General features: G+C 40.1%; 1 protein-coding gene across 1 annotated transcript in view; it reads left to right on the top strand.

Annotated features, from left to right (window-relative positions):
* The window catches only part of LOC111230935 (lysine-specific demethylase 4B-like), a 41730-nt gene extending 15084 nt beyond the window's left edge, over positions 1-26646 (top strand). Inside the window, exons 7-22 of the mRNA XM_022757870.1 lie at positions 2615-2718; positions 5212-5349; positions 11671-11867; positions 12187-12434; positions 13098-13333; positions 13844-13964; positions 15085-15245; positions 15415-15619; positions 17688-17764; positions 17963-18018; positions 18492-18600; positions 21747-21935; positions 22566-22742; positions 23335-23454; positions 25024-25116; positions 26095-26646. Coding sequence (XP_022613591.1) covers positions 2615-2718; positions 5212-5349; positions 11671-11867; positions 12187-12434; positions 13098-13333; positions 13844-13964; positions 15085-15245; positions 15415-15619; positions 17688-17764; positions 17963-18018; positions 18492-18600; positions 21747-21935; positions 22566-22742; positions 23335-23454; positions 25024-25116; positions 26095-26622 — 2759 coding nt within the window. The 3' untranslated portion in view covers positions 26623-26646. The remainder of the gene's footprint in view (positions 1-2614; positions 2719-5211; positions 5350-11670; positions 11868-12186; positions 12435-13097; positions 13334-13843; positions 13965-15084; positions 15246-15414; positions 15620-17687; positions 17765-17962; positions 18019-18491; positions 18601-21746; positions 21936-22565; positions 22743-23334; positions 23455-25023; positions 25117-26094) is intronic.
* The last annotated feature ends 1094 nt before the right edge of the window (positions 26647-27740 follow it).

Below are 27740 nucleotides of genomic sequence, written 5' to 3'. Positions count from 1 at the left end.
AAGTCACTTAAAGTAGTCTTCCAGTTAAACTTTTTAAGTATTCTGTATTAGTATTTTAAGCTTATCCACTGAGTAGTTCTGAATCTGCACCTGCAGTGATCAAAACACATAACTAGAGTCAGTGAATCCGATGTTTTCTCAATAGATTAAGTGCATTTTAGTTGATTTAAAAAAAAAAAAAAGAATTATATTATGCATAAGTAAAATAGATTTAAGATCATTTTCTTGTGTGTAACATCTACCATATATCATGTTTTCTGTAGTAGTTAAATAAAGTTGAATAGCTTTGATAAGGGATGTGAAAGCATTCAAATTTGACAGCCAAAAATTCAATTAAATTAAATACAAGAATCATAAATGTGATAAAATTCTATCAAACTGTGTCATCATTCTTCATGTTGGCATTCAGTTTTCAGTCACTGTCAGATTGCACCCTTCCTCTCTTAGCTAAGCAGCTGGCAGTGGGAGGAAAGCAGTGCCAACGTTATTTAACAAGCACCCACTGACCTATCAAAGCCATCGTCTGCACAGGCAGCCAACTGTTTACGAGGTCCTAAAAAGACAGTTATGAGTGTAGTAGGAATGCCTAATGGGCCTGGAACAATGGTCTTGTTACTTGAAAACTCCTCTCCAAACATTTGACACGACGACAGCCGTTGCTCTTATCACTCCTCATTTCCGCATTATTTCAGACTTTTTGGATTTTGGAGGGAAGGAGGGGGGCTACTAGGTTGGAGGCAGGAACTTAATTTTAAAACTCAAAAGGACAGAATGAAGCCTTTAAGTTAATGTTACCCCACGGAGAGCTCAGAGAGCCAGCTGCATTTTAATGGGGATTAATACCCGGGCTGTGTCGGCACATTATTCACCTTTATCAGCTCCAACAAGCAGGCAGGCGATGAGAGAATAGAGACCCTCTCTCCCTCTCTTGCTTTGTAGAGTAGAACAGAGGCTGAAACAATGCAGTGAAAATGAAGGATGAAATGGGTGCTGATTATACTGTCAGTCACATTAAAGTTTAACTGGGTGGAGGCTGGGATGGACCCCCCTTTTAGGCACTGGTGGGTACAAACAGTAAAGAGTGGGAGAGTGAGTGATGGAAGAGAAACTCTTTCTTTGATTATGCAGAGGCCATCTGAGTTTCTCTGTCTCCAAGAGCAAAAGTGAGCCTTTGTTTTAGAGAGAGAGTTGGGACTTTGAAGGCCTAAAATGTCAGTGGTTTTAAGAAAGCAGGGTTGTTTTGTAACACAAAAGTTAACATTGCTAAGTTTTAGCAGCTGTGTAAGTGGACTTTTGCAGATCAAAAAAGTAGTAGTTGCAATCACACATTTGCACAATACACAATTTTAGTAGTCTTATAAAATACCATGACTGCAGAATTCTTTTTAATGACCTTGGGGACAGAGCCATCAACAATTAAAGGACAGCAGTTTAAGACCTCATTATATTATTTTTCAGTAAACAAATGAAACGATGGTTAAGATAATTGGCAGTCTTTCAATTTTAGTGCTGGCTCTTGCACAATTTCAATACACACTTTTTTTTTGACTGCAAAGCAGATACTCTTCAGGCAAAGGTTTTCTCTTTGGTTGTGCAGAATGGGATAAGTGTCTGCTCCCAGTTTCAGTTTTGTGCTGTTCTCTTTCTTTGTGCCATCATGCGATCCATCAGATTTCCCCAGAAATCCAACCTGGAGGCCAACAAACAATCAATTTACATACACTATGGCAATGTGATTATTTAACACTTTAGGCAGTAAATTCATTCACTCCCATGTCAACAGAAAACCAGATTTCCTTTTCCAGGTTGTGGGATTAACTATAGTCAGTAAACACATTTACAATTCTGCTGTATACAACTGTTTAATTGGCAGTACTTATCTAGCATTCTTCAGATGCTTACCTGCCAATTAAGCCTGCCTCCAAAACTACCAAAAATGTTCTTAAAGCAGCATCATATCAGCTCTCTTACTAATCACACTCTTCATTCCATTACTTAAATGGAAATAACCACATACACAGTAAAATAAATGTACCATAGAAACCTACATACTGATTATACACTGTGAATGCTGTAGATCAGATCCAGAGTTTAGGTGATTGGTGCTTCATAGGTTTTGACTGTATAATAAGTGATTAGTGATTTGCTCCATTAGGTTGTTAGAAAAGAGATAATTCCTGCATAGCTGCATTTATAACACCTATCACACATATAGTATCTCCACAGTATCTATTGTCTGTTCAGCTGCTGTGTCATCTGAAGTTTACCTTTCACTGACAATCTTGTGCCATTTGACAAGCAGCAAACACAGGGCTGGATATCATGCCATTGTAGGACCAGGAAATAATTATTATAATTGAAGGCTTTTATGAACGAAAGTGCTACAATTTGATTTGAAGCAAGCTGTTTGATAAACAATGTTTGCTAGTGATTAAGTCATTCATTCATACACAACCTGTATTTGTAGATGTGCTACCATGCTTTGCCAATGCCTCTGGTATTGGTGAAGGTATTCATGGTTTTATGAGACAACTTGAGTTTCTCTCATAGAATGTGTATCTCGATTATCAGTAAAATGCTCTGAATACCATGTGCTCACTGTGACCCTCCGCAGGCTTCTTCCCTGGCAGTTCCCAAGGCTGTGATGCCTTCCTTCGTCACAAGATGACGCTGATATCTCCATCCATCCTAAAGAAATACAGCATTCCATTTGACAGGGTGAGTGGCAACTAGTCCATGTTGCATGACATACCAGGACATTTTATTAGTCACAATGACTAAAGAAATTTAGATTTTGGTCTAAGTAGAGGTGGTGTTGTCTGTGTTATGGTTAGAAGGTTCTATGTTTTTACTTGACCTAGTATTAGATGACAGCCATGGTGCTCGCACAAAGGTGGAGCCATAAATGGGTTGACACAGTGTCACTCATCATTCACTGTTCTCCACACTCTCATATGCTGACTCAAATGTGTAGCTGAACACTCCAGTGAAGAAAGCTAGTTTTTCATCATCCCTTGTCACAGGACTCTAATATTGTATCTACCATTTCAAGCAGCTAACAATATTAACTTGCATGTTTTTCAAGATAAAATCCTTGTGCACAGTGCACAGACCATGATAATTCTCATTACTTTAACTATAGTTACATGTAAAATAACTATAACTATATCTTTTTCAGTAATTACAAGTGTACCTTAATTAATTTTAGTACTCCCCCAACTCCCTATGTGATCAAGGACATGGTAAATTGTGATTTCACAGACTGATTGACAATGGAACTGATTTAAAAAAAAAAAAAAAAAAAAAAAAAAAAAAAAGCTTGAAAGATTCAGTATAATGGTTTAAAAAGAAATTGTAGGTGTGTATTCCATACCTGCTCTTCTCTGGCAACATAAGTGGGTCTTGCATAAATCGCAGAAGAGATGGGCTTGTTTTGAATGATGAATGACGGTTAGTGGCTCAGCTTTGACGTAAACACCACAACTGCTACAGGCTGTAGTATTGATACAGTATGAGTAATGATCTTCTCTGTCTATCATAGGAAATTAATTGGCTTTTTTCCGCCTCGCTGTTTATGTTCTATTCAGTAGGCAATATAAATCCTCACATAGAAAAAATGAATGGAAGGTTGAAGGAAAAAAAAAAAAACTGGCACAGAGCAGGCATACAGAGTTCTCCTCTGTCAGCAGAGGGTTTCCCCCCACCCCATTTATCTTTTCACTCCCCCTTCAGGACGTCATTAACACAGTGAACATGTTACTTGTTACACACCTACAGTACCTTTCTCGATTCATGTGTAAAAATAAAACCGTCTTCTTGCGTCCTTGCAAGAGCAAAAAGGGACGTTTGTTATCTGAACCGCTGCCTTTAGTTGAGGAAGTTTATATCCCGCTCTCAGCCTCTACCCCTGTCTCTCCCCTCATGCCTGTCACCTTGTCTGGCTTGATGTGTCTCTTGATTGCCTCGATCCAGGCTTCACAAAGAAGTTGAGATCCACAGCCAGACATAGAGGGATTAAGTTTTGGGGCAACACATTAAAAAAGAATGTGCTTAACTTGTCCTCACATTTTTAAAAATTCTCAGAATAACACTGAGCTCATGGGAAGACGCTCAACACTTGGAGCAGCAGTCATGTTAGGCTGAATTAATTTTGCTTGCAAGTCAGAAAAGTTTAGACAAAAGTTGTTACTGAGGAGTTGAACTCCTTGTTTATCCTTATAACCTAATGACAACTGTTGTCTACGTGAGATTCATGAGTGGTTGTAGAATATATTTTAGATTTAGATTAGATCATTTTTTAATGATCAGAAAATTAGGATTCAAAGCTGCAAGTCATAATTGGTTAAATCAAAAACATTACATAATAAATAAGAAAAAAGCAAAGCGGGCAGCATGCACACAGAGAGCTGATAATTTCAGCACTCGCATATATAAAACAGGAATGTACGAGCAAAGGTGAAAAGTCTAAATAGAAAGGTTATTCAGGTTATTCACTGTTGGGTGTCAATTTTAAGTACAATTTAAGTTTTAACAGAGACAGCCGGGGCTGGTAAAACTGTAATTTTTGACGGTCTACCGGAATTCGTCCGGGTATGCCCGATGGCCAGTGCGGGCACCTGGTTGGTGCATGGGCGTTGTACATCAGCGGTCTGTGTGAATATCAATAGGCAATAAAAATCAATCTAACTTAACCATAGTTAGATAAATATACCTTTCTCTCTCTTGTCTTTCTTTTTCTCCTCCTGTCTCTGTCCCTCTCACCTTGGCTTGGTGTCATGTGACCTCGCCTCCTGTATCCATTGTTTCAAATTGAAAGCCCTCTGCAGAGTCTTGTTACTGCAACTTAATTACATAGCAGCGGTGGCCCCCAACTGCAAAATGTATATAGCAGAATCATCTTTATAAAATTAAATAAAATTTCCAATAAAAGTGTGGCAACAAATGTAAGTGTTTAAGTGTTGTCTCCCAAACCAATTAAAACAAACATTAATAGTGGCCTTAATGAGAGACCTAATTAGTTTTTATTTAGCCAGTGGGTTTATGAGATGCATAGTTGTCTTTATTGGATACAGCAGTGGACCCATGAATGTGACCAGGGATTTTCTTCATCTCCAGATGAATTTGATTGGGATTCAGTTAGAATTAGGTTCACATAACACAGATGGAAATTTATGTTTAATCCTTTTTTGTTATTTCTCTCTTTACCAACAGATAACTCAGAATGAAGGGGAGTTTATGATCACCTTTCCTTATGGCTACCATGCTGGCTTCAACCATGGCTTCAACTGTGCAGAGTCCACAAACTTTGCCACTCTGCGCTGGGTAGACTATGGCAAGATGGCCACCCAGGTAAGATAAGACAGACTGATGGTATATTCTGTTCTGTAGCAATGACAAGATGTCACTGAGAGATAAAATTCTCTCCACTTTGTTAAATTCGTAAAATCTGGACATTTAACTGAAAGTCGTACATTTGTGTCTGGAAAGTCTCAAATTATGGGAAATAGTACATTTTTGTGTCTTTTTTGGAATGATTGGAAAGGTAAAGCTACTACTAAGGGAACATAGGTCTACCTGAGTCAATGTGGATGCTACAGCTAAATACCAGTTTGGATGTGGTATTGGCAGGTTGACTGGCTGGGGGAAAAAAAATTATAAATTATAAACATTTTCTCTAGATTTAGGCAGTTGTCAGAAAACTAATTGCATCAGCAGCGTCAGTAAAAAAAGGAATAAAATTTGGAGTGAAAGTAGACATATGGAAACCTGCACCTAAAATGAAAATCATCATCATCATCACACAAACACTCTGCAGGGAAATGTAGACACGCCACACGAGGAGGTTTGATCTGATGTGTGATTCAGCAGCAACTTGCTTGTCTGAAGGGATGAAGTAATAGATCATATCAAAATATAAAAGCAATGTCTGGTTCACTGCTGCACACCATCTGTTACCGACACTAACCATACCCTTGCATCCTTCCATTGACGCAAACTGCCTCTTTGCCTGTAGGCTGCTGAGCATGAAATTGACAGGGCATGGGTTGGTTGTGAACGGCAGCACAACCACAATGTCCCCTGGAAGAACCTCCCCCCTTGTCTCTTTTCAATACATTCCACTTCATTTTCCTGTTCAGTTCCTCCTGTCTTTCCTTGAGTGTTCACGTGTGTGTGTGTGTGTGTGTGTGTGTGTGTGTGTGTGTGTGTGTGTGTGTGTGTGTGTGTGTGTGTGTGCCTGCATGTGCGCACCCCATTTCCCAGCTTTTTCTTTACTTGGCTGCATGTCAGATTTATGAGGTGCCAGTTTGCAGAAGTACATCTCCCTCTTTCTCATTCTCGGCCTTCCTACGTTACCCATGTGGCCAGTTGTAATTTAAGAACCAGTAGTCCAGGCTCTAGCAGCCCCCCCTCCTCCCAAACTGCCCAACCCAGTGCTCAAGGGAGCGTCTCCACTACACTTGTCTCAGTCTGATAAAGAAGAGTGGTCCACTCTGTACTGCTAATCCGAGTCGACAAATTGACAGCGCGGCACCACATGTAGAGAATCAGAGGAATGTGAAAGAGAACAGCTCAGCCAGTGAGACAGGCTCTTTCTGTCCGTCCGTCTTTCTCTTTCTCTTTGACTCCTACACAGACATTTTCATTCTCTTAGGTTGGTGTGGTAGCATAGCAGTTACAGAAATTGTCTCGTAACCAGTGCTGCTTAAATTTAGTCCCAGCAGCAGTCATTCTGTCTGTTCTCTAGCAAAATGCTGAACCTCACTGTGAATCCCTCTGAGTAAGAAGGTAGGCTCAACGACCCTTTGAGTATGGCTGGCAAAAATGGCATATGACCTGTTGAAGTGAACTTTCTTCATTAATAAGTTTGTTCTAAAACTGATGTTAATGCACCATTTGTTGTTTTTTGTTAGTAACAGAAGCTTCTCTCTTGACAGGATTATCATACTAAAAACTATACTGAAAAACAAAACTAAAATTTTGCCATGGTTCTAGTTCTCAAGAGTGAATAGTGACTACAGACACATCTAAACAGTGTACTTGGACAAACTATCAAAAATGATGACTGAAATTACTTGAAAGTCAAGTTTTTAAGTACAGTACAGTGAGTATTCAAAAATTCTCTTGAATGGAATTTATTTTTGAATTATTGAATCTAGATTGATGAGGGGAAAAATTAATTTCTAGATTTTAGAGACAGATATCATTCAGTTTATTATAGATAGATAACTCGTTCCTCTCCCTCTCCCATCCTTCCCCTACTGAGCTCTAGTCTGTCAGCAGCAAACGGGACAGTGAACAGTGGGGCTCTGTATCAAATTTGTCACTGTTTGGGGGCTGAGAAAGAGAAAGAGCAAGTGAGCTTGGACGTACTTCATATCTCAGTCTTCTTAAATAGAAGCTCCTCAACTGCTGACCCATCTTTCTGACTTACTAAGCTAACACCTGCAGTCAAAGCAGCCCTAGTGTCAGTACTTCTTGCAAGCTGTGTACGTGCATGTACTGAGGTGTCATGTTAAGCCAATCTCTCTGGTAAGTGGTTAAACTAGTTTGTTTGGAATGAAGAGGAAAATAAGTTTGGTAGAAAACAGCTCAGCAGTGAGCCCACTGAAGCACTGAAGATGGTAGAAAGGATCTTGCAGATTATTTTTGAAAGTAGTTATGTCTGCCGAGCCATTAATGTTGTTCAATGTTAACAGTTTCTGTGTTATGGATCTATAGTATTCTCAAGGAGAGCCTTTCCCTGTTCATTTGGTGCTCAGTCACACTGTTCCCTGAGGTTTCCAGGGCGATTTTTTTTTTCTGTCTGGGAGAGGAGCAGAAATCATCCTCCCAGTTCCCAGACTAAATCACATCACTTTTTCATCTTGAAAGTGAATTGCAGATGACTCACTCCATCTTTTTTATATTTGTTTGCAGACTTGTCTTGTTTTGGCGAGCCCAGACATGCTGTGATTGGACATGCTGAAATTTTATTAGGCTTTATGTGCAACCTATGTCAACGATAACCAATAAACAAAATGCGCTCTCTTAGTAGTAGACTTACTGCATTATTAAACGGGTAAGGGACGATGATTGGTCTTACAGCAAACACTGCTTAGAGCCCAGAACAAACTGCACACAGAAAAAAACCTCACATGCTCAATAGGAAACATAATAAAATTGGAAAAATAATTGACCAAGACTATTAAAAGAAGATTATCTGCCACACAAACCTTTACAAGGGCAGTTGGTGTCATCATATTAGAGTTTCACAGTAAGTATGTCACACACACTCAACAAAGACGTTTTATCTAGGCTTTCATTATCACATTAGAAACCTGTGATTTCACCCATAATGACACCCATAATCACAACTATACTCTAGGTGTTTGTAAGATGTGAAATAGCCCACAGGCAGAATTTGCCACCTTTAACCCCAGTGCATTACAGATATGACTTGAAGCAATTTAAACTTGCAATTTCTAAATTAAGATTTTACTGATATCAAGCCCTAATGAACCCACTTGCATTATTAAAGTAGCACAATAACATAACAAGCACAGAGATATCACTATGTCTTAATGTTATTGAAAGATTAGACTCCTATCACGTTATCTTGATATTGATGATATAGCCTCTTATTTTCCCTACTGGGAAATGGACCACCCTGGAAGATGCTATTCCAGGTGGGGGTATTGCAACTTTTTTCTGTTTCTAGTTAATTTACATTTTATGTAGTTGACTGTTGAGCTTATCTGAAGGATGGACACATCAAATCAAGACAGGCTCTGTAATACCCAGTCCAGCCTGTCACCATCCAGTAGAGGGCAGCCATATTGTAATGAAGGACAGTCTTTAGTCGTGAGGAGAGGAGACCAGAGACGTCTGGCAGTACAGTGAGATTAGTGGATACTGTTCCATCACAGTTGAAATATCACTGACATTTACAGCAGAAAACTTGGTGCAACATAAAAATAAACTCGACAGATGCAGCAACACAGAACTGTATATACTGTTTGTTATGCACATAGTTGGGTCTGCAGTTGTGAAAGCCATACACAACTTACTAATTACCATTTCTACATTGCTTACTGATTTTTTTTTTTAATCTTCCCCTTTTCTTTTCAGCACATTAAGCAGCTGTTGTTGATTGGGTTGTATATGAGGAGATAGAGAAGGGGAAGAAAGAAGTGGGAGGCTAAGAAAAATGAGAGCAATTTAGTCATTATTTAAACTTGGTCAGCATTTTTCTGCAGGATGCATCTCAGTGAAAAACCTTAGAAACATTTATGGAAGAGACACACATGCAAAGATGGCTTCAGATAAGTTTTTGTCTCATTTCACAGTATGTTCAATAGCATAAACAGCTGGATGATATACGGCCCTGCTGTTTGGTATATTCTGCATTAAACTTCTTAACAGTTTTTAATTACCTCTCCAATCATTCCTCATTGTTTGGATCTTCTTCCTGGTTATTTATGTCCTCAGCAAGAGTGTCATCAAAGCAAGCATAAAGAATTCTGTATAATCAAAAGCTCACAGCTACTGTGAGTCAGGTCAGACAGGTCAGACTCAAGCCCTGTTTTGTCATTAGTACTTGGCGCATCCAGTCCACTGAGTCCATAGAAAGTCCCCAGGCTCTTGGTTTTCTGTTGCTGCAACAATTTAGCTTCATTAGGAGCCCAAGTATACTTCAGGGCTCATTGACTGCCTGCCTCAGGGTGAGTTTTTGTTTTCCCAGATCTTGTGCATCTCCAAATGTGTTTCCCTCCTTTAATTAAGTTTTTATATGATAATAAAGTGTAACTCGTCCTGGCCCTTGAGGATGGCAACAATCTCCATAACCTCTTAATAGTTACATAAAAATAAAATGAGCCTTTATTCCCATTTACAAATGAAAACGGCAAATTTTGCAAGATGGTGTAAGGGCTATATTTATCTGGTGTTCTTTTGCGTTTGTAGTTTCCTGACATGGCACTGTTTCCACTAAAAGTTTCGCAATGGTAACAATCAGCTGTGCCCATGCTCACTTGCTCCCATCTGCCCTCCCACTTCCCGCTCCAACACCCTCCGCCCGACACCATATTTTAATGTTTCCGTCTGTCAAGTGGTGTCTAGATGAGATGTAGGCAGGATATTGTTTTGCTGGGGAGGGAGAGCTGCAGTGTTTCCAGTAATTGAACATAAGGCTCTCCGCACAACTCGGGAAATAATAGGGCCAGAATGTAATACAGCAAGCAAGGCACAAAAGAAAATATTTTCTCTCTCTCTCTCTCTCTCTCTCTCTCTCTCTCTCTCTCTCCTCCCCCATCTTTGTTTGTTTCATCTCCTTCCTTTTGCTTCCGTCATTCCCAAACTTCTTTTTGCTGTACCTGCCATTTTCCCTTTGCTTATATACAGCACTGTGGTTTCATTTAACAGCTCTGTCACTACAGTCAGCAGAATGATTCATTCACCGGCAATGTCATTATGAAGGTTTGTGGAGGCATTTTGAAGTCTTGTGGTTACCAGATGCAGCTGTCAGTCTCATTTACACTACATATGAAATCTACACAGTACCGTATTTACCAGGTCTTATTACCTGCCTTATTTTATTCTCTACCACAGAGTAACTTTGCTTGATGCTGCATATACAACAGCCCCCATGGGGCAACTGCTTGTTGGCCAGTCCAGTTGGGTTTTTTGTTGTGAAAGTAACCCAAATGCTGCACTCTAAACTAAGCACATGCTGTTGTTTCGAGGGTAAATTGTGAAAAAATACTCAAAATCTACAACAGTTGTCACCTCAGGTGTGTACTAACTGTCCCTATGCTTACAGTTATCGTGTCAGCTCAGGTTAGCTAACGAACCTGACTCCTTTTAGCTGCTCGTACACACTGCTCTTTTCAGTGCTTTTTCAGTTATGCAGAATTATGTACAATACCATTCAAGGCCAACTGTCATTAGTAAGTACAGTTGTAAATTCTATACACTGGCTGCATGAATGTAGCCTAGATAATGTCTCTCTCTCAATATGACATTCCAAAAGCAGAATCTGAGAACATTCACAATTTTAACTTTCATTGCACGTCTGTGAAGATTCTCAGTCATCGTGGTATCTCTATGAGCTAAGCAAAGGCAACTGGACTTCCTTGAGTTTCTTGAAGACATTGCAACTCTCATCCAAAAGGCTTTTAGGTAGAATAGAGACATGTTCTTGGCTGAGTGCATAACACAGTTCTTATAAATATGGATGCAATGATATATTGATTATGAAACATTGCAAATTCTTTATATAAATCTAAGTTAAAGAAACATCTCTGCAAAATGTGATTTCTGTTTTTTTCCTCCCACTGTGGTGTTTTTTGTAGTTCTTCATCAGTTTGTCACAGAAGGTTGCCTCCTCTTTTCTAATCACTCACTGCTGAGTTGTGAGTCAAACATTTGTGAAGTGTAGCTAAAATTGTGTAACACCCACTCTATATGTAGACAAACATCAGTATTCTACCACTGTGGAGGATTACGCTCTGAAAAACCTGAATGTGATACGACAGTGGTTCGCAGGTGCCATTTGACCAGGAATTAATATGCTTTTTGTTTGTTTGTTTGTTTGTTTGTTTGCTGTGGACAAATTTTATTCCTACCCGACCTGTAGCTATTCCCCACTCTAACATACAGTCATCTCCTCTGTCTCTGCTCCCCCCCCCCCAGTGTACCTGTCGTAAGGACATGGTGAAGATCTCCATGGATGTTTTTGTGCGCTGCTTGCAGCCTGATCGCTATGAGCTATGGAAGCAGGGCAAAGACTCCATGGTGTTAGACCATCTTAAGGCCACCGAGCTCAGCAGCCCCGAACTCGAACGCTGGAGGCAGCATCGTGTCACCTTCCGAGAAAACCTCCTCCGAAGGTGAGAGGTCAAGCTACATACACTGAATGTTGTAGTTTCTCTATACATGATCATAGTATCTACGCCCTATTTTAGATATGTGCCAATTCTAAAATTGCCATATATAATATGCACGAGTTTCTGAGGCAAAATCATGAATCAGATAAGCATTGAACTCAATAGACTGCAAGAGTTTTATTGGAACCTCAAATTGTGTGGTTGAGGCTCTGCACTCATGTGGCCCTGGTGAAGATTTCTCTCCCACAAGTGTATGTGTGTGCGTTCTTAAAAGGACATTATGTGAATCTTTTTACTCACCTGTCTCTCTGCACTATCCCAGGGCCATGCAGAAGATGAAGCAGTTCCGTCGTCTAAAGCTGGAGGAGGTGAAGGTGCTGGCAGAGGAAGGCATTGAGCTAAATGCTGCTGAGTACCAACGTCAGGTGGAGGAGCGTGAGGCCCAACGGAGGCAGGAGAGGGAGGAGCGTCTCGCCAGAGAGGCCATGATGACCCTGGAGGCCATGGAGCGTGAGGAGCAGGAGGCCGCTGAGGCTGCTGCTAAAGCAGCTGAGACTCCGGCCGTAGACGGTGAGGATGATATTGGCAGTTAGATTGCAGTTTGTTTATGTAAACACACAAAACAAGAAATTCAGAGTGTAAGCCAAAGTGTAGTACAGCATAGCACTAGATGAATGTAAAGAACTTTGTGTATTTGCAGCATGAAATCAGAGTAACTGCTTTGATTAAAAAAAAAAAAAATTTAAGATGGAACGTTCCAAATCCAAAGCTCTTTATTTCTCACCCCCTCAGCACAGTCCCCATTCCCATAATCACTGTAAATCATCCAGTCTATTACCTTTTCACCTTCCTCTGAAGTTTTTTTCCTCCTCTTCTCTTTGCCAGCTGTGAGGGAAATTCTTCTCTATATCTCATGAATACAGAATAATTTAAGCAGAGTGAAATTGATTAAATGGTCCTTTACTTACTCTTTTTAATGTTCATGGAGGATACTCAGTACATGTGCAAGTGACACAAAACTAATACAGAAATCATTTCTCATTTATACACTCCACACCACTCTTTGGCAGAGATGCAGGAACAAAACTGTCCAGGTCGACATGACCAAGCCAGAACTTTCTTTTTTCATACATATCAGTAAATATTTCCTACCAGATGCTTTCCTATCAAAGTCTACTAATAGTCTCAATTGTGAAATCAGTGCACACCATAATCATGATTTTCTTCACATAGCACAAGAACCCGAGGCCAAACCACAGAGCTTGACAGACGACAGTGAGAAAAAGAAGCAGAAAAAGCCAAAGAAGATGTCAAATACCCACAACTCCATCACTGGATTTGAGGAAGCATTTGAGCAGTTTGCTACATCTGGCATCAGGAATTCAAAGAACGCCATGGTCAGTCATCCAGAGGTTGGGAAACCTCTAACCTCAAGTCAGAGTGACATCCCAGCGGACAACAAGCTAGATGTGAGTGCCACCCTGGTGAGATTGTTCATGACTGAAAGTTAATAGATTTTTCCTTTTTGATTTGTAAAAGGCAAAGTTGCACAGTTTCTGGTATTTTATTGCACAAATGATGGAGCTTGCTGAAAATAGAGCTGGACATCTTCATCTTAACAGCTTTCTGCCACAGTTGCAGGTAATGCTGTTTAATTCAACAAAAAAATCATCACCACAATATTTCACAGTATAATACACAAATAAAATCCAAGAATCAGAATGTAGGATACTTTTATTAATGTGATTGCATAACAAATTAGCCTTATGTAGAAAATGTTTGAAAACTTACAGCTGCACTAATGATACATTTTTTCAGTTGTTTTATGACTTTAACATATTTGCCCACAGCAAATTTACAAAATTGAAGTCAAGACTTGAACATGTTGAAAACAATATTATATATTTATATTTTCTGCTTCCCATTACAAGGTTGAAAACACACTCAAGACATAATGAAACAAACTTATGTTTTATCAGGCATGCTACTCCAAGATGAAGATGCCAACAGAGGTGAAAAAGAGTCGCCGTCACCCCCTCAGCAAGCCACCCATGCGCTCCCCTCTGTCCATTGTCAAGCAAGAACCAACCAGTGACAAAGGTATGTGGTTCTGTGTCCATCGTTGCACATTTATTCAATCTTCAGTATATTTTAATATCGATATATATACTTTAAACTCAGGGGAGTCACCCTTCTTAAATGAGCTGCTAACCCACGTACATAAATTTGATAAATCTGAGCTACAGTTGAGAAACAAGCTATCATGTGGTGTAAATTCTGTTCAATTCTTCTTTGACATGAATAGAAATAAAAGTCAAAAGAGTGAATTATAAAATAATTATTGAAATGAAACTGTTACAGATTCACAAAAATGTATCAAATATCAAAACATGATTTGCAAGAGCTCGATCAGTTGAACCCTCACAGTTCTCCATCTATCTTAGATCCTCTTTTTTTTCCCCGTGCCCTCCTCGTTATTCATCTCACTCATTGTCTTCTCCATCACGGTACTTGAAGAATAAAGAAGACAACAATTTTGTTTTTGATTATTGATCTGGAGAAAGAAAAACAAGCAGGACTAAAGTGGGGATAATGAAATCAAGACTGCAAGGCTTCTTTTTCCTCTCCTCCCTCTTGACTTATTATTTATTTATTTTTTCCCATTTTCTGACTGACACATATTGATCCGGGGATCATGACTTCCAATTACCTGCTTTCAAAGTCACTTTAAGTCGGCAGCAGGGGACCCGGCTCAGGGCCTGTCCTTCAGAACAGTGGATGGGGGACAAGGAGAAAGAGAGGCCCGGTGGTGGGAGCAAAGAGAGAGCTAAATGGGAATCTTGTAAAAAAGATTGTCCTGCCTTCTTTCCAGGTCTAACAAACTGTCTGGATCAGTAGCTTAAGGGGCTTCACTGCTAAATTGATTCCTGGCCCACAGCAGATAGTTGTTGATGTCTCTGCTATTTGTGTTCATCAGCCAATAATTCAGGAGTGTTGTTGTTGTTGTTGTTGTTGTTGTTGTCTGGAACGCAATCTGCTATTTTTGTCTCTTGGCGAGGGCTTTTCCAAAAATGCTTCATATGCATTTCCGACGAAAAAAAAGACAACAAATGATTACTGATAATGAATCTTCCGACTTGTCTTCAGTATGTGTCACTTACCTCAGATGATGGTCTCCTTTTGCTGCAGAACTCTAATGTATTTTATTTCTTACCCGCAGAGCTGTCTTCCCCTATGCCGCTTGACAGCACTATGAAGAAACAGGAGCACCTGTGGCAGAATCACTCACCCAACTTCCTGGCAGAGAAAGCCTTCAACATTGCAGTGGCAGCGCTCCAACCACACTGTGCTATCTGTTCACTCTTCTGCCCCTACACTAAGGTACAGCCACACACTGCAGCAGAAATATGTGTCAGTGAAGTAGTAATGGTAGTGATAGTAACAGTTAAGAAGGTTACTGGTGGTATTGGTGATGTTCTTTCCATTCATCCCAACCTTTAAAAAGGCTGACATATAATCACAATCATCGTCTTTCCTCTGGCCTTTCCAGCCACAGAAAGACGTCTCCGTTGCGAACGACACCCCGCGCACCTCCCCTCCCCATCATGGCAGTATGACTCGTCCGTTGGTCCCAGAGATGTGCTTCAGTGTCGGAGCAGGAAACACAGAGCCTCCACCCACCAACTATCACATTGGAGAGGATGGAACCAGTCTTCTGATCCGCTGTTCATCTTGCAAAATGCAGGTTCATGCCAGTAAGTATAAAACCTTTAATACAGCAATGGAGTAATAAGTTGATATGATTTTTTTAGATGAGCTGTATAAGTAAATCTGAGCAGAACACATTATTTGTAACTTGTTAATGAAAAATCAACACTCCTGAAGTTGCGTAAAGCTTTCTAGCTGAAGCAGCACCAGGATGTGAGTGTAGCCTCTGAGGCATAGATCATTTTGGTTTTTAAGGATGTTAGAATGTTGTCTTAGTACATTTGTCCCCATTTATTGTTTTTATGTAACAAATATGTTATGCCGAAAATTAGGTGGGGGGTGGTACAAAGCCATACAATGGGGGAGATATTTTCATTATCTCTCCAGCCACTGCGGGTCAAAGCCACTTACTCTATGCTTTTGAGAACATCTGAGAAGATGAATAAAAAGTCATGTTAAAATCATGTAAACATCGGCTTTAATACACTCGTTAATGCGCTCCTAAAGACTTGGTACTCTCGCCTTGACTTCTCTCTCGCGCTCTGATCTTCCCCTCCACCAGCACCTTCCACTTGGCTGAGAACTAGGCCTACTTTCAGTCCTGACAAATTAACCGTATCTCATCAGTAAAATGAATTAACATTTCCTCCCATATTAGAAGAACTAATGATGTATGCACTCTGCACTGTTTCACCTTTCCTCGCGATTCTCCTCCTCCCCTTTTTAAAATAATCTGTGATTTGAGTCATTTCTGCAAAAAAAACATACACAGTGGGATGTAATGTTAATTTAGGGAAACTTTTCAAGAAGCTGGTTGTGCTTGGAAATTTGACGGAGGCGGTTGCCTCGCAATTTTCTATACAGGAAAAACCCTGACCTAATGGCTGTGAAATAGAGCATACAAACTCTTTTTTGTTAACAATATTTTGTGGATTTCAAATTTTACAAAAAAAAAAAAAAGAGAGAGGTAGAAGTAGCAGAAAAGTTAAATTTGATTCTGTTCAGCCATGGTACATTAGCTGCTGATTTATAACACTCAGAATTGTGGTCTCAGCCAGCTGCAAGACCATACATGGGCTGACAAGCTTTACAGACAGGCTCTACTGGGTATTCCACTGCTCTTCTCTATTCACAACTTTTTTTTTCATCCCTGGACCCCTGAGAATAGTGCTGGAAAAATAGGAAGCACCGAAGATGAGGCCCCACCACAACAGTGCAACAAACTGTCAGCTTAATTCCCCTGTTGCCACGCTCAGTGAGGCTCCATAGTTTAACTCTCCTTGACTCGTGTTAAACTAGCTAAGAGGCTGCTCATGCAACACAAGACCTCTCTGAAGGCATCGCAACATAAACTTCCCCAGCTCTTATTTACTCTGCTTTCCGCACTTAAACATTTCAAAAAGCAAATCAACTTTTAAGAGCATATGGCTTCTGTCAAAGGAAAGTGTGAAAGGACAGGCAGCTTGTTAACATTGTGTCTGAGAGAGTTAGCACAGGGAGCTCTCTCTGTACTCGCTCTACTTCTCATCGCCAAATGTCAACATCAGTTATCTCTACAAAAAATAAGTTGATTTTGTTTTTTTGTTTTCAAATCATGACACGGATAAATAATATCTGTTCAAATAATGGGGAATGTAATATTTAGTCTTATAATAAGAAAGTATCTACTTTTCCAAATGACTGCATGTGTGGTTGTTTTGTGTAAGGTTGCACATACAACCACATGAATTACAGCATGGGCTTGTGCACACATCAGAACAGTCAGCAACACACAATGCACACACCAACCCTCCAGGGTTCTTATTATCCCTAAAGCTGAAGTGCACCTTCAAAAAGGCCAGTTCATTAGTCATCCAGGGATGAGCTGGGCTCAGCTGTGGGGAAGCAGCGCTGCTATTGATAAGACGACATGAAGCAGAAAGAACTCCTGTCAAAAACACCAGCCCTGCACCCCATCCCTGTACTCCTCATTGTATTGGAGTGGACATCCAACTAAAAATCATTCAGACCTGCCTAGGTGTTACATGAACATGGTGCTTTAGAAACATGAAATTCAAAATGGATGGATGAATGAATGAAAGATATGTTAAGTCATTAATCTCTCCTCTCTTATAGGTTGTTATGGTGTAAAGCCAGACTCTGTTAGCGATTCCTGGATGTGCTCCAGATGTGAAGCAGGAGCCTGGACAGTGGTGAGTGGCAGCACTAACTTACACCAAAAAAAGAACAGGTTTCTCATAGTTGACAGGATGTTGAGCCTTTATGCACTTACACAGCCTCCCTTTCTTCATGAAAAAAAAAAAAAAAAAAAAATCAATGGATCTGTGTCACTTTGTTCTCCATTTCCCTCACTGCCGAAACTTAATCCTCATTTGCTTTCTGTTTTTCAGGAGTGTTGTCTCTGCAATTTGCGGGGAGGAGCTTTGAAGACTACCACAGATAACCGGTTAGTGGCACATGCTTGGGGTTTTTTCATGTGCAAAATTATCTGCAAATTCACTAATAACAAAACCCCAGGGTTTTTATTAATAGTACTAATAATAGTACGACTAGCTGATCTGACACACATTTAGCTACAGTATTAGTAAAACTTATTTTGATTTTGCAGGACTGGGATAAAACAAAAAAAAAAAAGTCATGGTTCAAAATAGGAGTCGTCCACAAATCTAACAAATTAAATCTAAGGAGATTGCTGTTTTTCTTTTAAATATTTGTTTATTTATTTCCCGTCATGGATAGATACAATTTTGAAATGAAAATCATCATGTATTGTTATCAGTGGAACTGACTTTGTAATGTATGCACAGAAAATTGTGCTGACAGTCATTGTCTTAAACATTCAGAATTGATCTGCCTTGTATGTCTATTAGTTTTACCTCTGTTGATTTTCACAAACCCTCCTTCTCTCTGCGTCTACAGGTGGGTCCACGTCATCTGTGCCATCGCTGTGGCTGAAGCTCGCTTCGTCAACGCCATTGAAAGGGAGCCAGTGGACGTCAGTGCTGTTCCAGAAACACGCAAGAATCTGGTAAGTTGGGGCAGATGTAAAGAAAAGATTTATTCATCGCTGTCACGGTGCAGTGTGAAGTATAAACAGCTTTACAGTTAAAATCCTCACCTTTATCCTACAAATGGCGATCTCCGGCTCTCTCTTTGAGGAAGATTTCAAAACTTCTTTTTACTCATTGCTTATTGCAGCCATTCATTTCTTTTGTCTTGCTTTCCTCACTTTTATGACGTCGTCTCATCTCATCCTTAATTTCCTTTTCTCACTCCTACAGTCTTTGTCTACCTTTAAGCGAATTCCTGTCTTTCCCACTCACTGCCTCTGTATCTGTCACTCTCCGTTACCCACTCTCCTTCCCTGGTGGATGGATAGATCATGTTTTTGCGAGCTGTGGAGGACACAGGGTAAAACAGATGTGCTGAGGGGAATGGCTGAATAATCAGCTGTCATTTCTTACTGCGCCAAATGAACTGCATCGATCCCGTGGGCAGGAGGTAATTTCCCCATTGCTGCCGCGTCTTTGAACACAACTCGTCCCCTCCCTTCCTTTCCTCTTGCCATCTCTCCCTCCCAGTTTCTGCTATCCCGCTTCACAGGCAACAGCAGTGCTTGCTGGTGCATTATCACAAATCTCCCTTTCTCTCCGAATAATCTATCCAAGACAAGCTGGGTGACATTTGCATCCGAGTGCTGTCAAAGCAGGTTTCCTCCATCTCTTCTTAAAAGGCCATGAGAAGAAACTCTGCGGTCTAATGATTTGGATGACTGGGCTGATCAAATGTGAACACGCACCCGTGGAACCCGTTTATATTGCACAGTGTTCAGCAATATGTGGTTTTTCCTCCCATCTTTGAAGGTATGCTTTTCAGGGACGGAGAGATTTCACGAAAGCTCCTTTTGTCTTTGGGATCTCGGAATTTCTCTGGCAAAGTAGCACGGCACAAATCCAAGTTATAATTGTTGAGTTTTCCACCTTCTATTCCACGTCCACTATTGTAATTTTGGAGTTAGCAATGTACTTGAAAGAGTAGATGTAGTGGTCACTAGCATGCAATGTTTTTTAGGCAAACAGAGGCCAAAGTCAGACATTGTCATATTCAACTAAAAAAGGGCTCCAAAATGTGAAATAAGGTGGATTCTGGTTGATTTCTTTCAAAGAGAAAGAGATTAAATGTACATATAAAAACAGCAAGGTGGGGTGAGGTATAAACAAACAAATAGACATACAAATAATGTTTCTTGGTGCTACTGAATTTCTTCCATGATGCTCTGGTCTCGTGTCATCGCCTGTCTGTGATTTGAGCAGTGGAAACCTATTCCAGCTGGTGGAAAGTATAAGCCATAGCATACAGTGAAATATCACACAGTACAGCTCCGTTGAGAGCTGTTGTACATTTTTCCTGCACCAAAAAATGAAGTATTGGCACTTTGATAAAGAATTTTTATTTTTTATTGATCGCCCATGTGCTGCGCTACAGCCGCTCGCCGTGTGATTTGTCAGAAGGGGGAGGCTGGAGAGGGAAGGATGAGAGAAAAGGGGAGGGATTGGGTGTTTGATGATAGATAATCACAATAAACCAAGTACACAGAAAGATATCAGGCACATAAGATGAGACGGTTGTCAAAGCTGGTGGGATAATGGGTTGAGTCTGTTTGTTCGATTGAAGCATGGCGTCATGAGTGGAATGTATATAATTCCACTTTTCTCTAATCAAATTTCTTTCTTGGCAGGTGATTTCACAAAGGATTTGAAGGAAGGTGATCTCACCTGAAGGTTTTGTGCATTGAGAATATAACTCAATTTGAGACACCAGACTCTCTTGTTCTCCTGCTGTTACCCTCTTTCCTTGTTGCATCCAGGCTTTTCATCTCTCTCTCTCTCTCTCTCTCGCTCTCCCTTCTTCTCTCAGTTTTCACTGAATCTGGGGACAAATGAGGGATGGGGAGGGGAGGTGTAAAGACGAAGAGCAGAAGACATGGAGGGTTGAAGGATTGGAAGTGAATGAAATGAAGGTTGTGGGGTTGTAAGTCCAAGGTGGTATGTGTCAAAGTGGCTCAGCAGGAAGTCGACCTGGTTTGCGGACGAGGGCAAAGATTTGGTTGGGTGGTGGTAATTTCACAGTCAGGATGTGGGGATGGAATGAAGGGATTTGAAAAAGAAAAGAGAAGTGCTCCAAGGCAGAATGGCAAATTCCTTGTACGATTGTGTAAGAGCAGAGGTTGAACGAGTGATGCAAGTCACAAAAAAGGATGGAAGAAAAAAGAGAGATGAGAAACATGTTTTGAATGTCTCAGCGAGTGTTCAGGCTGCTGTTAACAAACACCAAGTTGCTCTGTAAAGAAGTTGGGGAGAGAGTCTCACCACGCCACTGACACTGATAACAAAACAAGCATGTTATGAAAGCTGAAAACATTCATTCTATTTTTAATGATTAGAAACCTGAGAACCAAACAGAATCAAAGATCTGAGAGAAGAGAAAATGGTTACACTGCTGATTCCTCCATCATCTTTGTTTCATGTGATACTCGACAATTCCTGATATGTGAAGGTGTGAAAGACCTGAATAAAAGAGTGGAATTGTCTTTTTGTAGCTAAATCACAGTGCTGGTGTTCACCTACTTGGAATAGCTGGGCGGGGTTTATGACATCAAGTACTAAGATTTCCACATTTGTGATCAAAATTTCTGTGTATTAAGTATTTAGCTGTCTGGTGAACACTTTTTTCCTAACATCTCTTCTGAATATTTCCAGTATCAACAACCTTAGTAGGAACTTTGACAATGTCACTGTGATGCAGTAGTCTGGGAAATGTGGAGCATCTGTAGTCATGAAAACAGTTGTTTACCTAGTTCCTATTATGTCCCTATTGTTATGTGTTGTTTCAGAATTACATTTCAGCATTTAGCTGAGAATTTTTTCACATAGTAATTTGCAGTGAATAAAATAATAGAAAAAAAGCTGAAGTTTCATGTTCCCTGGTGTAATAAGTAACCCTTAGTTGCAAATGCAAGATCCTGAAACTAAGGACTGTAATAAAATTCCTGTAATCTTTGAACATCCATGAAAGAGAATGCAAGAAGGAAAAATAAGATAATGAGGTCAAGGGGGATTTGTGTCTAACCTGAATCACGAACCAAAAGTCTTTGGTTTTTTGTTCGTGTTGCAGAAGTGTGTGTTCTGCCATGGCAAGAATGCCAATCAGAACCGCGGCGCCTGCATCCAGTGCTCATACGAGAACTGTGCCACCTCCTTCCATGTCACCTGCGCCCAAATTGCTGGAGTGGTCATGAAGCCTGCCGACTGGCCCTATGTGGTGTCTGTCACCTGCCACAGACATAAAAGGGTCCCTCCAAAGGTAAGTGCAACTCAAGAGAAAAAGTCAGCCATTGAACTGTGTGTTTTTTTCAGATTGAACCCACTAAAGTTCATAATTTTATTTAAGATTTGATAGGAGATTTTGCGAAATTATAGCCTCTTACCTGAAATTGCTTTCAAAAATGTTGCATTACATTTTTTTTGCTGTTGTCATGTTTTATGAGCAGACGTCGCATTGTAGAAGAGAGATTGTTTTTAAAGTGGATACAACGTGGTGGAAGTGAAAATAGCTTTTGGGTTTCATCGAAGTGGAGAAAACTTTACACTGTGTTTTTTGTGTGTGTTGTGAAATGACTATTGTCGGAATGGTTGAGATCTTTGTTGAAGCAGCAGAAGCATAATGATTGGTGAAAGGTGCTAATGAGTAGAAGAGTCACTGGTTTAAGTTAATGAGAGAAAGTAGCAATGCTCTTCTTGGACAAGATAAATCATACAGACAGATTCCCTTCACAGAGTTGATGATTTGAATATATTTGAATATCTGTGTTGTAAAGTAGAACTCACCACCTGTGTCTTGTGTTAAAACAATCTTATGCTTCTTATTTAGGCATGTTTGATTTTGCAATTTAAAAAGCTGTCTTAACTTCTGTCTGGGTTTCTCTCCTTCCAGCCGCGGACAGCACCCAAAGGCCCACAGTGCCTGAACCTGGGCCAGAGAGTGATCGGTCGTAATGCTGACGGCTGGTACTACCACTGTACCATCATCGGCATGGCAACGCAGACGTTCTACGAGGTCAACTTTGACGACGGTTCATACTGTGACAATCTGCACCCAGAAAAAATATTGGTGAGTTCTCTTACAGTTTAGTTACACACCTGCCTCTGTATAATTCATAGAAACAATTTCAACAAATGGTGCCTTTTATAACCAGAGACATATCCTAGCAACTGGTGTTTACTTTGTAGCTTAGGCATCTTAGTAAATGAAAGTCATTGAGAATGACTCACTGCTCTAAAGTTAGATACAAACATAACTTTAATTTCACTGTTTGCTTATGAGAAAAAAGGTTGAACTAAAAACAATATGCAAGAACTATATCAAGTAATCTAATTTAAAATAACAAAACTTATGCAATCAAGGAAATTTTACTTAATCTTCCACTGCTTAGTAAAACACAAGTGGAAAGTGAAGGGACCTCATGAAAATCCTGCCAAAAAACCTTCATTAGTCAAAGTTCTTTACTCTATATACCGAATCTGTCTGCTAACTGCCTCAGGTCAATTACTTAATGTTATTTTTAAATCATGAGTTCATCAGCATTTTAAAAGTGTTTTAGTAAAATGGCATGATCAGTTCTCTTCCATCTCCTCCACATTCTCTGTTTCTCACCAATTTCTTCCTCCTTATCTACATCCTCTTCCTTCCCTTCCTCCTTCAGAGTCACGACTGCTTACGTAGCGGTCCTCCTGAAATAGGGGAGTTGATCGTGGTCAGCACGCCTGAGGGTCAGGCCCTCAACGCTTCTTTTGTCAAACAGCACACCCACAAGCTCTACCAGGTGAGGGGAAAAACACAATATAACATCTCTCTGAACAGACTGGATAAATCTCTTGTAAAATACATCACAGTTTAGTTTCTGTGACTTGCACAGTTGATAGGTAAATATATGTAAGAAAGAGGACCAGAAAAACAGTTCACATTCCTAAGCAACTGCTGTTCAAAAGCCTGTAAGCAGTGGAATTCCTGCCAGCAGTATGTGTAAATGTATGAACCTTTCCAAGTCAAATCAACCTGCATCAAATCAAAATGCATGTCTGAATACAGTGCCACTAAGGTGTGGTGCAGGAAAAACAGCTAGGCAAGTACTCTGTGAGTAATAGTATCATTTACACATGACAGGATGTGATTGAACCTGTGAACTTTCAGTAACAGGGTGCTCTTTCTCATGGCTTTGCCACCCTCTGGTTTGGGTCCCAATTCTGGTATTTATCAACATGTGTAATGCTCGGCTGCCCCTGTAGATTATGGCAGAGCATTTTGATACAGTGCGGCATTAAAAAGTAAAGTGCAGAGATCACTGGTGCATGCTGGGGAATTTATGGGGTAAATATAAAGAGTCCTTACAAAGTGGAAAATTCAGAATTGAAGAAGACAATTCTGGGACTGGTGTCAGAGGAGGCCAGCTTGATAGTCACTTATGTACATGAGTAAGGGATTGCATTAGCAGACAAGGTCAAATGAGATCGTTAATCTCAGATTTTGCCGTGACATTGGTTTTGTAAGTACATCTGTAACTGTTATTCTGAATGCACACAAATATACACACGTGTACACACAGAACAGACATTTTGATAACTTGCTGAATAAGTCATTGAACCATGTCTGACGCATTCAGTCTCTTTATTAAAACATCAATTAAATGCGTGAAATATAATGTTTAAAATATTGAACCAGTCTTCCAGGCTTTTGTTTTTATTCATTATACAGGGGAAACATTTCCAGACATGTTTTTGTGGCCCGATCTTGTTTCCTCAGATGCTGCTAAGTTAGGGTTTATTTTCCTTTAGAAAATAAATCGGCTTTGTATCTTTCTGTGCTTTTTTTCATGTCCCTTTGTAGCCTAGAGGTTACAGTTCAGTCCCGTTAGAGACAAAGAACACTGTTACAATGAGTAAAAAAACAATTCTCCACCTTGTAGCTGTTTCAGGGACACAACCCTGACCTTGTCATTTTTTGCTCAAGATTTTTTTAAATCTACATTTATATTTAAAAACACTTAGCTAACGGTCATTTCCAGTCAGTAAGCAGCTTTGGGGTTCAGTGCCATGGTCAAGGACATTTTCACAGAACACATGGTTGTTGATTAACCATTTGTGATGGCTGAGATCCAGTGTTTGTGTTTTTACTCACCTAGCCACCTTGATACTCTTTTCTTCCATCACCAGCTCATGTGTCCTCTTGCTGTTCTGACGGTGTAGTCTTCTCCTGATTTAGTCTCAACTAATTATTTATCAAGTCGAATGTATTTGGCAATCATGTGTGGCCAACTGTGCTCACTCTGCTCACAGGGGACGAGAGAGTTGGAAATGTTGGTTGATTAATCCAGAGTTTTATTATGCATGTGCAGGTTGAGTTTCAGGATCAGAGTCAGCTGATGCTAAAACACTCAGAGATCCATCAGCTGGACCAGGAGCTGCCCAAGAGGGTCCGAGCCCGACTTGTGAGTATTTTACTGAAATTCTGCTTCGGAAAATGGCAAGAAGGGGTTAGCCCAACAGTATCTTGTATTGTTAGATAAAAGGACACTAAAGTAGTTGCAGATAAATAACTTTTATTCAAGGAAACAACTTTGCACTTTGCAGCCTGTGTGTGGGCCTATATGTGTGGGCTTTTGGTTTGAATAAATATCTATTTTATCTGGTAAATAAGTGTTGATGTACTTCTGAAACTTTATTGCAGCTTTAACATCTAAAGGGTTCTGATGCCAGAGAAGTTTGCCATAAATAATTGTACAGATACAGGCTGCGCTGACTTTTAAAATCCCAGTTTATTTTGAAGACACTTAATAACAGATTGCATAGATTAATCTAAGGTAAATCTACCCTCACTGGACAATTGGATAGGACAGATCATGAGCTCTAGTCTTTCAGGAACTCATGCAGTCTGACATAATTGTGTATTAATATACACATTATTCAACCAGAGTGGAAAACAGCTGATGGAGAAAAAACATACCAGGAAATATTGTAAAGTGTGTAACTGGTATAACCAAGCTAAGGTGAGTATTCATCATTTCAAAAGAGTAATACAACCACTAACTAGTTCTGAGTTTTATCGGCAAGCTCCACTAGGAACAAATCTCTGATCACACACCAGCAATTTGTTGTGACAAAATGAAAGTATGTATTTATTATCACATAGTAGTGCAAGATGTTTCAAAGACAAGACTAAGAAAACCAAACTGCAACTAATGGTTATTGTTATTATCAAATATTGTTTTTTTTTTTTTTTTTTAAATGTTGAATCCTTTTGTCTAATAAATAATATAAAAGAAGCGTAAAATATGCCCATCAGAATTTTTGAGGGTGATATATAGTGGACACATGTATAGAATTCAGACACATATCAAATGGCAGTGCACGCTAGTAAATAGAGAGAGCACAAATCACTTCCTAATTATGTACCTGTCTGTTTTCAGGCCATACCTGTACCTCAGGAGGAGGTCCCCTCAGCAGATGAAGCCCAAGCAGCCAAGCGCCGCCGCCTGCCCTCGGGTTCAGCCCCACCCACTGAGACTCCCATGGAAACAACAAATCCGCCCACCTGCCCCCTAACTACAGCCCCGGTAGAAGCACCAGCAGCACATCATGACAGTATTAGTACACCGCTGACCTCACAGCCTCTGTCCCAGCCCAGCATGGCCCGACAGGATGCCGCCGCCGCACCAACCAACGGTATGGAAGCTGAGACCCCAATGGACACAAGCGTCAGCCTCGCCGACGCTCTAACGGAGTCATCCCTGGCCTCGGACCCCACGCTGACTCCACAGACGACCTCTTTTCAGTCGACATTGAACTCTGACCCCCTCCTGTCTGCCCAGTCCCCTCCCCCACCACCCCATCACATGTCCAACAGCTACACGCCGAGCAGTGGCTATGTTTCCTACATGGAGACACTCCTCCATTCACATTTCCCTCAGGACGATAGCCACGGACCCCTGTATTAAAGAAAAAAAAAAAAAAACACAACTCCACTATGTTATTACTTGGTCAATGGAGACTGAGCCAATAGGAAGTAAGCTAATGGAGGTGGATTGTACTGAGTGCTGTATTAACTGGCCGTGAGAGCTCAGGGCCGGAGCAGGAAAAGACACGGACACATGAGCACTCTTTTAATGCATGCTACTTTTCTACTTTTGAGTTAATGTATTTGCAGTGGTGCTTTAGCCTGCTCTGAAGCAGCAGCTAAAGAGGAAAAGGCTTTTTTTATTTTTGACATTAATTATAATTATTATTATTATTGTTATTATTATTTGTTTTTGTTTATTTTTTGGTAGGTCTTGTTTTTTTTTTTTGTTTTTGGTCAGCTGCTGTGCTTTTCTCCTCCATCTTAATATGAATACGTCTCTGGGTGGTATCAACTCCATACCTCGTTGCATTAATTCAGTAACAGCACACTCCCTTTTTCTTTCTACAGGAAGCTAATTACTATAATGGCCTCTCTGCATTGAGGTCTTGGTGGACTACACATTTTTTTTTCTTTTCTCTCCAAATCAAATAACCAGCAACAAAATATCTATTTTTCAATCCAGCCACTTGTGGCTTCAATACTGTTTGGAATGAAAGTGTCACAATGTCCATCTACAGGATATTTTCAGTAAGGTGTTTTATTGCCGGATTGCAAGAGGTAAATGGGGAAAAGGGGTTTAAAAAAAAAAGTATTGTAGGGGGAACCCAGTATTTAAATGTCTTAGTCAAATATTGAAAGAATTATTTGTAATAGAAGAAACATGTTGAATGCAAACACTAGTAGATGTGTCACCGTAGTAAACAGAAGAGATCTTTTATGTAATGACGTCATTGAAATGGTCATTTGGCGACTCCACTTTTCACTCCCAAAACTGTCTCAGGGTTCCTACATGTGGAAAATAAATTCTAACATGCAAGTCTTCGCGCAGTTAAGAAAGTACACAACAGCCTGGAAAATTGCCTCAAAATTATCCTCAGTCATAGTTGGCACATGTATATCCGTTGCTATTATTGTCATATTTGCTCCTGTTAACAGTTTATCTGCTATATTGAGTGATATCTTTGTTTACTGTCACGTTATCTCCTAGTAGCACAT

This window comes from Seriola dumerili, unplaced genomic scaffold (genome assembly GCF_002260705.1).
Source record: "Seriola dumerili isolate Sdu_G_001 unplaced genomic scaffold, Sdu_1.0 BDQW01000002.1, whole genome shotgun sequence".
Lineage (NCBI taxonomy): Eukaryota > Metazoa > Chordata > Actinopteri > Carangiformes > Carangidae > Seriola > Seriola dumerili.
This window is presented reverse-complemented; position numbering and strand designations above follow the sequence as displayed.